Raw genomic sequence first — 11,006 nt, 5'->3', positions numbered from 1 at the left:
ACGCGAAGCGGCGAAAAAAGAGCGGCAACTAAAAGTTGCAGGGAGGAAAAGAGGAGCAAAGTGCTGCTGGTGCGGAACGAGCCACCCTCGCACGCTGCGGGTCTCCGTGACGCAAGCGGCCGGCGGAAGCAGCGGCCACGGAGGGAGCCAGCAATTGGGGAGCAAGCAGGTACATTTGCGGCATCAGCGGGCACTCCGCGACGGCAGCGCACGGCCGCGCAGCAGCTTCTCCACAGCCTGGCATACCTCAGCAGGCGACATGGTTCCCACAAATACGGCGTACACCTCCACCACGCAGTCCCCCGCCGGCTCGTCACACGCAAAGTCCGGCAGCAGCATCGGGCGCAGCACCAAGTGCGGCAAAACGGCAGCGGGAAGCCTCCCGCGTGCGTCGAGGGAGCCCCAAAGAAACGCCGCGGCCCCTGCAGAAGCCCCAGACCCTTCCGCTGGCGACGGTTGTTGCGAAGAGGATAGCAAGGCCGTGGCCGCCGCTGTCGGTGGAGCGCACGGTGTTGGGGTTGGCGGCCGCGTGGGCTCACGAGCAAAGGAGAAAAATGCCTTCTTCCTCCTTGCGGCAGGCGGAGTCGGCGCAGCGCGTGTCGTCGGCGGCGCTACCGCTGTTTCGGCGGCCTCGTGCAGGTTGCAGACGCAATAAAAGAACTGCATCCCGAGGTGACCCCAGACTCCCTCAGAATAGCCGCCCTGTAGCAAAGTGTGGGAGCGGCTGATGTTCAGCGCCACAAGCCGCCGCAGCGTCCCCACAGCATCCCGCACATTTGCCGGCCGCTCGTGCGTCATGCGGTGGAAGCTGGCGACGACACCCCCGTTTGTTCGGCGATCGACAGCGACGAAGTGAATTAGCCCAGGGATCTCGTAAGACTCCACTGGAGGCGAGAGCAGCCACTGAAGGCAGCTAAAGCGCGGCTCAATGCTGCCGTGGACGTCGCGGGCGAGCTGCGACAAGGCGCGTCCGCTTGCCGTGGTGGAGGAACACCCCCGCCGCACCTCCTCCCGCGCACGCTGCGGCGGGAGGTACATCAGGCAGAGACCGTATCCAAAGGGACAGGTTGCCAGGAGTGGGTCCGCGCCCGCGGCATCGCCGCTGCCCTGCGGCGCTGCGCCCACCGCCGGTATCCACCGCAGCTGCATGGCGCCCACTAAGTCTGAGTTGCGGAAGCAGATGCTGTCGAGCTGGAAGGTGCGGCCCGCAATGGCGTCGAAGTCCATTTCCACCTGGTGGTACTCATTACGCGCCACACATGCACGACCAGCAGCCGCGACCTCGTCTGTCCCACGCATTGCGGTCCGCCCCGTCATGAGCGTCAGCAGCTCGTCGTAGGCGGCTTCGTAGAACAGTGCCCGGGCAGATTCCCCGACAATCTCTTGTTGCAACGCCTCGGCGTACGTCTCAATGGCCCGTCGCGCCGCCAGACGGCTCACGTTGTGGCGGTGAATGCCAAAGCGCCGCAGTCGCTGCTCAAGCTCACGCAGCCGCCGCTCCTGCGGTGCAACGTCGTAGAAGCTGCGCTGCAGCGGCGCCGCAAAGAAGGCGCAGGTCACAAGGTACGCCAAGTAGCGATCCGAGTCCAGCAGCGCCACCCGCTCGACACCGCCGACGCGCGCCGCCTCCTCGCTCCAGCGCGGGGTGGTCTCCATCACAAGCTTGTGCCCAAGCAGCACAGCGACGTAGCTCGGCAGCCGGCGGTCGGCCGCATCCTGCAGGAGTGACTGCCGCACCAAATCGTCCAGCAGTCCACCGGCGTCGGGGCTGGCGAAGCCCGTCGCGATGATGGCCGGGCGCACTAGCCGCTCAATCGTCTGGCACAGCAGCGAGAGGTCGTGCTGCCCGAGGCGGGACTCCACGTAAAGCAGCACCTGCTTCAGCACAGGGGCGTTGGGGCCGCCCTGGCGAGGGTCAATGTTAAGGAAGAGGCACAACTCACCCACGAGCGCCGCGACGCGCAGCAGCGTCGCCGCACCGTAGCCGTCGTCGCTCCCCACCACGGCGAAGAGCGCACTCGACGCCTCCGCATGGGCGTCCTCCTCCGCCTCCTGCAGCGGGTAGCGGTGGACGCGGGCGTGCTGCCACGGCGAAAACGGCGACGGGGCGGCGGCCGCGTCTCCCCCCCGCCGCGCCTCCTCCATGCACTGCAGCATGTCGTCGAGCGCGCCAACCCGCAGAATCGCCACAGTCGCTTTGCCCAGCGTCAGCGAGCGCGCCCGCAGCCGCCCACGGCTGTTTTCTAACAGCCGCACGGTAAACCCATGCAGCTCCCCGGAGGCGCCCACGGCCACGGAGAAGGAGCCGGGTGAGGAGACCGATATGTACCGCATCGCCTTCTCCGTCTCCCTCCCGCTTTGCCGCCTCCCCGCTGCAGCCCCGCCGGAGGGAAGGGCGGCACACACACAAATGCACACGCGCACAGGGAGAGAGAGGAGGAGGAGGGCGGGGATGCAGCCACACAAGACAGGAATGAATGAATGGGAGGCAAAGGCGAGAGGCAGCCAACACCCCTCTGAAAAACAGGCAAACCATCGGCCACAACACAAGGCACACAGGCAACGAAACGAAAACAAAAAAGGGGGCGAGTGGCGAGGAAGACGATGTTGGTGCTGGGACCGTTGAGCAGCAGCCGCAGCAAGTGGCCGGCGGGATTTAAGTTGGCCACAGGGAGGAAAACAAAAAAAAGGAAGGAACGGGCAGATGCGTGGTACAGTGCATAACTGTAAATCCATCCCTCTCCCGCTGTGGCTGGAGCGCGTCTACACCCTGGCCGCCCCCCGATGCCGTTACGCAGAAGCAGCAACGCAGCAACGCCACGAATGAAAACGGCAGCACACGCATACCCACACACACACACACACCAAAACAGGATGAAACCAAACAAGCAAACTTATGACAGGCCGCGTTGATTTCCCATCCCGCCTCTTCTTCGCCTGCTTCTTGTTTTTTTTTTCGTTCGTTTCGCCCCCTCGCCCGCGGATTAAAAGGAGTAGCGCAGCATGGTATTGGTGGGCTCAATTTGCGCAAAGCTGCAGGTGAGGTTCTCGTCGACGATCATAAAGGCGCCGGCGTTGTCAAACTCGCCGCAGTAGTTGGGCGCCGAGAACACCGTGACAAGGCGACGGGCGGCGAAGAACTCGTAGCCGGCATCCACCACCTGGTGCGCGCGGCATATAAGGTCGAGGTCAAACTCCTTCAACGCCTTCTGCACAATGTCCTGGCCAAACGTCCATGAGACGCCGCGGTCGTTTTCGCCCCAGCCGACGCAGTCGCCCGGGTCGGCCCAGAGAAGGTCGCAGATGAGGCCGCTGTCGGGCACGTCGGTTGGCCGCAGGATGCAGCGAATTTGGTCTAGCTGCCTCAGCTCCGGGCTCAGGCCGCCGTGCATGCACAAAATACGCCCCTCCACCAGCCCCGCCACCGGCATGCAGTTAAACGTGTCTGTGAACTGCTTCCACAGCCGCACGCTGTAGCGCCGCTTGCACTCATCAAAGAAGCCGTAGATGCGATTGATGCTGCTAGACTCGTGGTTGCCGCGGAGCAAAAAGAAGGATTCCGGGAAACGCAGCTTGTACGCCAGCAAAAGACAGATGCTCTCGAGGGACTGGTCGCCCCTGTCCACGTAATCGCCGAGGAAGAGGTAGTTGGCCTCCGGTGGGTAGCCGCCAAGGTCAAAGAGGCGCAGCAGGTCGTGGTACTGCCCATGCACGTCGCCGCAAATGCGGACTGGCGCCACCACCTCCACTAGCATCGGCTGTGACATGAACAGCAAGCGTGACTCCATGACAAGGTAACGCACCTCGGCCTCCGACAATTCCTTCTGGGAGCTCGTGGCGCATGGGTGTCGCGGCGAATCCATCCCCTGCGCCTGCCTGAAGGCACTCAGACGTGACAGACGAGTGTACTTGCGTTGACGGTCTACGTAGACCCCGGCGGTGGCGTTGGGGGTGGCGGCGGCAGCAGCGCTATTGTGAGAGGGGTGCAGTAAGAGCCGCCCGATGATGTCGTCTAAATTCATCTCCATCCCATGCATGTTCGCCATTTAGATATGTCTCCCTCTATTCCCCACCCACCAGGGCAGCCCTAGGCTCTATCGTTTCCACGCACACACACACACACACACGCACTTGCGCTCCCTCACTAGCGCGCAGTGTGTTGCGGTTGTTCCTCCGCGTCTCACCAATTTTTCTTTCTTTTTTTTTCACTCGCCGTGGTGGGGCCCTCGTTGTCTTGCGGGTTCGCCCGCCGCTTCTTTTCCCTTCAGCTCGTATGGCTCCCCCCCTCCCTCGACAGCGGAACCAGGGACGCCGATGCGCCGCCGTGTGGGTGGACGTGCGTGTGGACGGCCGGTCCCCGCACCACGCACCGCCGTTTTTCCTGCACTCCGCCAAGAGCCGCCCGTGTGCCCTTCACTTTATCCCTCCCTTTTCTTTTTCTCTCCCTTTCCCTGTTCGCGTGTGACGTGCGTGGGCGGCGGTGCGGCGCCGCAGTTTGTCCGCGTGCCACGGAGACAAGAAGCGGGGGAGGCGCGAGTGCCAGTTGAGGATGGCGAGCGGGGAAGTGTCAGACAGACGCACACGGCGTGAGAGCGAAGGGGAGAAAAGGGAGCTGCTCAATCGGCGTGGCCGGGCGGCGCCAACGCGAGGACGACGGGAGTTGCGTACGTTCGCCCGCACGGAGCGACAGAAAAAACAACACACAAAAAAACCGAATTCAAACATTTTGACACGCTGCGGCAGGCAAACACGGGGAGGGGAAAAACGTCACCTGGAGGCTGGAGTGGCAGAATCGCCGTTGCGAGCGGCGGGATCCGTCGGGGGTGCGCCGCCTTCCCGTTCCTCCAGGAGGCCATTAATGACCTCAAGCTGCATCCTCGCCATGTTCATCTCATCGGAGTGCAGCAGCGACGCATCGTAGTCAATCTCCTTAAGGTACTCGCGGCCTCGGCTGAAGTGCGGCGGGTGCCACACCTTCAGTGTCGCGTCCGGGGTGGTGTTGGGCTTCAGCGAGGAGCGGCCGAGGATCATGCGGATGCACTCGACGAAGCCCTGCACAACGGACGGGTAGGAGGCGGTTAACTTCAGCAGCTCGTACACCGACTCCGAGCGCAGGATGGAGAGCGACGCCACCTCAATGATGCTGCCTGCGTGCGGGCCGTGGGCGCGAACGCCGAGCAGCCGCTTCTCCCTGTCATTTGTCACTATGACCTTGCAGAACCCCTTTGTGTTGCCCATGGCGAGGGCGCGGCTCAGGTGTCCGTAGCCGTAGTGCGCCACTACGTAGCCGAGGCTAGCGGCGCGGCACTGCTGCTCGTTGAGCCCCACACGCGCCAGCTCCTCGCCTAGAAACAGGATGGTTGACAGGTTTTTCAGCTCTTCAGCGTTGATGGGCCTCGCCGGCTTCTCACTGTAGATGTGGTCAACGGAGCCGCGCCCCTGCGCCTCCGCCAGGTTCACAAGCGAACGCCGATCACAGACGTCGCCGACGGCGTAGATGTGCTTGTGCGGCAGGCAACGGTTAAAGGCGTCCACGGCCAGCCGCCCGTCCGTCACCTTACACGATGTATTCTCCAGGCCAAGCCCGCTGATATTCGGCACGCGGCCCACGCAGATCAGCGCCCGCTCCGCCTCGTAGGTTTCCACGTGGCTTGCGACGCCCGCCTCAGACTGCCGGACGCTGTAGATGCAGCCCCCCTCCTCCTCGTCGCCCCACGACTCCAGGTCGAAAAGGGTGCAGTTGTGGTGGATGCTCACGCCAAGCCGCACGAGTTCGTCCTCCACGTACTGCGAGATGTCCTCGTCCTCCATCGGCAGGATGCGCGGGGTGTGGTCGAGGAGGGAGACTTTGGTGCCCCCCAGGCGGGCGTAGATGCCGGCAAACTCGCAGCCGACCGCCCCGGCCCCGACAATCACGAGGCTTGAGGGGACCGGCAGCCGCATGATGGTGTCCGTCGTCACGATGCGGCGGCCGTCCACCGTGATGTGGAAGTACTTGCGCGGCACCCCGCCGGTGGCGATGATGAAGTAATCCGCGTGGATCACGTTGTACTCCCCGGTCGTGGCGCTGTGCACGTCCAACTCGTGCGGGGAGGAGAACATCCCCTTGCCGAAGACGAGCGTCACCCCTGCCTTGCGCAGCCCGTCCAGCTCCTGCTGCTCCCGAACTTCGCTGACGCCCCGCAGCGTCTCGTGCATCCGTGCGTCGCTAAATTTGCCCTGCAACCCCCGCAAAACATCGTCGTCGAACATGCGCCGCGCCACCGGCCCGGAGAGAAACGAGGTGTACTTCGACATCTCCCACAGCGTCTGCGACTGCAGCGTGCCGTCCCAGAGGTCAACGCCGCCGATGCGCCGGCCCTCGACGAGGCAGACCCGCTTCTTGTAGTCGACGGCCCGAAGCGCGGCGGCGACACCGCCAGGCCCGCCCCCAATGACACAGACGTCAAAGTGAGGCAGCTTGGAGGTGATGCGCGTCACCTCGACGGGCCCTACGCGCCACGCCCACGTTCTCCGCAGCATCGCACAGCGGCACGGGAAGGGAGAGGCTGTTGTTGTTGGTATTATTTTGGGTTTCCGTTCACTCAATTCCCTTCTGCTTTGCTTTTCTTTTTTCTTCGTCCTTTTCCGCCTTGATTTTCTTTTTTTGTCCTGCCTTTGCTCTACGGCTGTAGCTGCGGACGGGGAGGGCCAGCCAGGACGGGCCGCAAAGGGTGAACTGAAGCAGGCGAGGTGCGTGGGTGTGCGTAAAGTTCAAAGAACACACACACACAGCAGCGGCAGCAGCAGCAACAACAAAAAAAAATAAAGGAAAAACCAACCAATGAAAAAGGGCGGAAGGAGTACGCCTTAACACACACAGCCAGAGGGAAGTGCGGGGAGGGGCAGGCAGGCAGGCGCGTGTGGCATCTACATCATATGCTTATGGCTCATCTTTTGATACACACGCAGGCCCATTCGCGCGCGCGCGTGCCTGCGCCCCCTCCCCTCGCCAGCCACACCCCCTTCGCCCTCAGGGGTGGCCGGGGCGAAGGAAGAAGGAGCCAGGGAAAACGCCACCGCCGCTGGAAGAGGGTGAGGCCGCGGCCTCCGTTTCGGCGCGTGCGACGGCGGCAAGCTCCACGGCCTCCGCCACCTTCTTCGCCGCCCGGAGCTCCGCCGTGGAGAAGTGGGACGCCTTTTCCTGGAAGGAGCGCCGCTCCTCCCGCATGTCCCTCCCCTCGTACGGGACCGCCGGGCGGTCCGCGGGCGGAGTTTCCGCCTCCGCGTCGGGGGCGTAGGCCCGCCCGCGTTCGTAGTCGGGCGGTGTCCAGGTGTGGCAGACGAGGCCGGGGAAGGAGCCCGGCTTCAGCGTGGAGGAGCCCAAGATGACGCAGAGGCACTCCAGGAAGGCCTGCGACACCGACGGGTACGCCGTGAGAAGCTCGCTCAGCTGGTACGCCGACTGCTTGCGCCGGATCGCCGCCGAGGCAAGCTCGATGATGGTGCTCGCGTTCAGCCCCAGCACCCGCACGCCGAGCAGCGTCTTTTTGCTGTCGTTTGTGGCGAGAATCTTCACAAAGCCGTTGGTGTTGCAGGCGGCGACGGAGCGGCTGCAGAGCTCAAACCCGTAGCGCGCCATCACGTACGATATCTTCTTCTTCTGACACTGCTTCTCATTCATGCCCACCGAGGCCACGGCGACGCTGAGAAAGGTGATTCGCGTAAAGTCGTGCTGCAGCGGCAGCGTGGGCTGCACGCCGAAGATGCGGTCCACCACGAGGCGCCCCTTCGCCTCGCCGACGCTCACCAGCTTGGAGTCGTTCGCCGCGTCCCCGACGGCGTAGATGTGGTCCTGGTCGACGCACTTGCCGAATGCGTCGAGCACGAGCGCGCCCTCCCGCACCCGGCAGTGCGCATTCTGGAGTCCGAGGCCCTTGTAATTCGGCGTCCGCCCGACGGCGATGAGGGCGCGCTCCACCTCGTACGTCTCAATCTCGCGGGTGCGCTTGTTCATGATGCTGTAGCGCACCCCGCTGCGCCGCCCCGGCTCCGCCGCCGGCGCCTCCCACGCCTGCATCTGGTAGAGCACGGAGTCGCGGTGTATCACCACCCCGTCGGCCTCCATCGTCTGCTGTATCCGCTCCACGACGTCGTCGTCCTCCGCGGGGAGGATGCACCTCTCCTTGTCGATGAGGTACACCCGCGTCTTGCCGAGGCGGGCGTAGATCGCGGCGAACTCGCTGCCGAGCACGCCGGCGCCGACGATCACCATGCTGCGCGGCAGCGGCATCATCATCAGCTCGTCCGACGTCACCACGTGCTTGTGGTCGGTCTGCACGTACGGGTGCTCGCGCGGCGCCGACCCCGTCGCGACGATGAAGTAGTCGGCCGTGACGGTGCGGTACTCCTTCGTCGCGCGGTTCCGCACCTCCACCTCGCGCGGGCTGACGAAGAAGGCGCCGCCGTACAACACCGACACCGCCGCCGCCCGCAGCGCCGCGAGGATCTGCTGCTCCCGCATCTCGCTCCCGCGCACGAGCGTCTCCCGCATCTTCGCCTCGTCTGGCTCCATGAAGCTGGCGACGGTGGTGTTGTACACCCGCCGCGCCACGCTGCCGTTCGCCTTCGCAAAGAAGTTCGACATCTCCCACATCATCTTCGACTGCAGCGCGCCGTTCCACAAGTCGCAGCCGCCCACGCGGTTCGCCTCGATGAGGCAGACGCGTTTGTTGTAGTCGACGGCACGCAGGGCGGCGGCGATGCCGGCGGGGCCGGCGCCGATGACGCAGACGTCGAAGTGCGACACGTCCAGCGGGCGCCAGCGCACCAGCGGCGGCTTGCCGCCCAGCAACAGCAGGGCCCGTCGCAGCATGCGCCCCGGCTCGTTCGGCTCAACAACACGCACAAACACGCAGAGGGGCGCAGCGGCGCACGGTGGCTATATATGTGCCGTAGTATACACACGCACACGCACACACACACGTATGTGTTATTGGAAGTCGACTCAGACCGACTTCTGCGCGCGCGCGAGCACCGGCAAACGCAGGCTTGGCGGTGGAACCGAATTCTCCCTACTGCTGCCTGGCCTGGGCGCCGCAGCGTCTACTGTTCAGTGTATAAGCGGTTATGCCTTGCAGAAGAGCGGGGAGACGCAGGCGGGGGGCGGAGTGCGGCTGCGCCACGGGAGCGTGGCGCCTCCCTCCACGCGTGGGGAGACGCGCATGCGCACGTGCGCGGCAGCCAACGCAGGAGTAGGACGAAGAAGAAGGGAAAAACAAAAACAAAAGGAAAACAAAAAGGGAAAAACAACCACACACGCACACCCAACACAATTCCCACTCCTCTCCTGCAGGGGCAGGAGGAAGTGACAGGCCAAGACACGCAGCCTCCGCCACGTGCGGGGCAGTGGGGCAAACGAATTGCCCCCGCCGGGGAGGGGGAGGGCGGCAGCACAGTAGTTATGATGCCGCAAGGAGAATACACGCAGCAGGGGCTCCTGTGGGCTGGGGAGAATTCTCCACCCCCCGCAAAGTCAAGAGACAAGCAGACAGGAAATATTTGGGTGTGTTCGCAAAACGGAGCTGCATCCGACATAATAAACAAAAAAAAGTGAGTAAGAAAAAAAAGAAAACACAAATCTGCCTGCAGATGCTATTCCGCAAGCAGACACACCCACACACACACACACACACACAGCCTTGGATGTATAGGCACCAACACAGATGGTAGCATGTCGGTATATAAGAGCTGGCATTTGCCTGCCAGCCACTGCACTGCCCCCTCCCTTTCATCGCCTTGAAAGTTTACAAGGAAACCAAAAAAAAAACAAAAAACACAAAGTGGACGCGGCGTTCTCACACGGCCCTAAAGACAAGTTGAAGCAAAGGGAATGAGTCAACGCCGAGGCGAAATCAACTTCATGCGTAAGTATATATATACATACATGCATGCATGTACATGCGGTGTGGGTGTTGCCAGGGCGGTCAGGCGGGAGCGGCGGCTAAGGCCATCTTGGACCGATACTCTCTCATCTCCTTGACCAGCGCCACGACCCGCCGCAACTCCCCCTGCTCCGACTCATCCACATCCTCCAGCGACACCGCCTCCACGCGGGAGCCGTCTAATGAAAAGGCGGTGGTAAAGAAGGAGTCGTCGTCCTCCTCGTTCCACCCCTCCTCCCGCGAGGCAAACGCCGGAAGGTTGCGCTCGCTGCGGGTGCGCCCAACGCCGCTCACACGCCGCAGGATGCTCGGCACGGAGTCGATTTGGTTGTTGTGGTGGGCCGGGGCAATGGCGGTGGAGCTCTTCATCAGCACCCGCGTGCCACTGCGCCGAAACTCGTGGCTGTGGCTTCGGCTGCTGCGTGAGAGCATGCTCCGCTTTTTCTCATCCACAGCGAGTGGCTGGGTGGAAGAGCTCGCCTCGTTGTCGTCGACTTCGCAGCTGCAGATGTCACTTCGCGACGTGGGCCGCCCCCAGAGCGGCAGGGGCGGTGAGCACTGCTGCGTGTTGACCGCCGCCTCCTCATGCATGTTTGCATCGGAGGGAAACGACTCTTCCACCTCGCGCAGCGGCGCAGCACGTTGGGCCCAATTATTTTCATTCAAACACTGAAAGGAGCCTGTGAAGCATTCATTGGGCGCCGGCTTGAGCGGCGCGAGGGGCGACGGCGCCGTCCGAAGCACAAAGATCGGCTGCGGATAAAATTCACTTTTTTTTTTGGCAGACGCCTCTTCCTTCCCCCGCTCCTGACTGCGGCTGCGGCTGCGACTACTTTCGCGGCTGCGGCTGCGGCTACTTTCGCGGTCGTGGCTGCAGATACTGTCGCGGTCGTGGCTGTGGCTGCGGCTGCAACCTGCGGTATCGCAGGCGGCCGTGCAACGCGGGGCGGCGCGCGGCTCTGCGCCTTTGCTTGTCCCGGATCCCATCTACGCCTAGAACTAATGGGGCTTGCTCCGAGGGCACCTACTCACCTACGCGCGTGTGCGCGCACACAGTGAGTGAAGCGGGGGAAGAAGGATGCC

At 63.4% G+C, this 11,006-nt stretch overlaps 5 protein-coding genes across 5 annotated transcripts, besides 7 other annotated features; all 5 read right to left on the bottom strand.

Annotated features, from left to right (window-relative positions):
• Positions 1 to 183: 183 nt before the first annotated feature.
• Positions 184 to 2,334, bottom strand: Tco025E_07417 (uncharacterized protein; the record flags this gene model as incomplete). Its single annotated transcript, XM_029374283.1, has 1 exon — positions 184 to 2,334. The coding sequence occupies one exon, from the start codon at positions 2,332 to 2,334 to the stop codon at positions 184 to 186; it is 2,151 nt and encodes a 716-aa protein (XP_029225620.1).
• Positions 2,335 to 2,836: 502 nt separating this feature from the next.
• Positions 2,837 to 2,865: a microsatellite.
• Positions 2,866 to 2,984: 119 nt separating this feature from the next.
• Positions 2,985 to 4,037, bottom strand: Tco025E_07416 (serine/threonine-protein phosphatase PP1; the record flags this gene model as incomplete). The annotated part of the gene is made up of 1 exon (XM_029374282.1): positions 2,985 to 4,037. The coding sequence occupies one exon, from the start codon at positions 4,035 to 4,037 to the stop codon at positions 2,985 to 2,987; it is 1,053 nt and encodes a 350-aa protein (XP_029225619.1).
• Positions 4,038 to 4,104: 67 nt separating this feature from the next.
• Positions 4,105 to 4,131: a microsatellite.
• A 278-nt stretch (positions 4,132 to 4,409) lies between these two features.
• Positions 4,410 to 4,457: a sequence feature (A-rich).
• A 310-nt stretch (positions 4,458 to 4,767) lies between these two features.
• Tco025E_07415 (putative dihydrolipoamide dehydrogenase) lies at positions 4,768 to 6,522 on the bottom strand (the record flags this gene model as incomplete). The annotated part of the gene is made up of 1 exon (XM_029374281.1): positions 4,768 to 6,522. The coding sequence occupies one exon, from the start codon at positions 6,520 to 6,522 to the stop codon at positions 4,768 to 4,770; it is 1,755 nt and encodes a 584-aa protein (XP_029225618.1).
• Positions 6,523 to 6,604: 82 nt separating this feature from the next.
• Positions 6,605 to 6,647: a sequence feature (A-rich).
• Positions 6,648 to 7,012: 365 nt separating this feature from the next.
• Positions 7,013 to 8,854, bottom strand: Tco025E_07414 (putative dihydrolipoamide dehydrogenase, putative,acetoin dehydrogenase e3 component; the record flags this gene model as incomplete). The annotated part of the gene is made up of 1 exon (XM_029374280.1): positions 7,013 to 8,854. The coding sequence occupies one exon, from the start codon at positions 8,852 to 8,854 to the stop codon at positions 7,013 to 7,015; it is 1,842 nt and encodes a 613-aa protein (XP_029225617.1).
• Positions 8,855 to 8,940: 86 nt separating this feature from the next.
• Positions 8,941 to 8,964: a microsatellite.
• Positions 8,965 to 9,229: 265 nt separating this feature from the next.
• Positions 9,230 to 9,286: a microsatellite.
• Positions 9,287 to 9,645: 359 nt separating this feature from the next.
• Positions 9,646 to 9,677: a microsatellite.
• Positions 9,678 to 9,965: 288 nt separating this feature from the next.
• Tco025E_07413 (uncharacterized protein) lies at positions 9,966 to 10,910 on the bottom strand (the record flags this gene model as incomplete). Its single annotated transcript, XM_029374279.1, has 1 exon — positions 9,966 to 10,910. The coding sequence occupies one exon, from the start codon at positions 10,908 to 10,910 to the stop codon at positions 9,966 to 9,968; it is 945 nt and encodes a 314-aa protein (XP_029225616.1).
• Positions 10,911 to 11,006: the final 96 nt, after the last annotated feature.

This window comes from Trypanosoma conorhini (genome assembly GCF_003719485.1).
Source record: "Trypanosoma conorhini strain 025E chromosome Unknown Tco_14.4_contig_00571, whole genome shotgun sequence".
In the NCBI taxonomy this organism is placed as follows: domain Eukaryota; phylum Euglenozoa; class Kinetoplastea; order Trypanosomatida; family Trypanosomatidae; genus Trypanosoma; species Trypanosoma conorhini.
The sequence above is the reverse complement of the archived record's forward strand: the minus strand, read 5'-3'. Positions and strand labels throughout refer to the sequence as shown.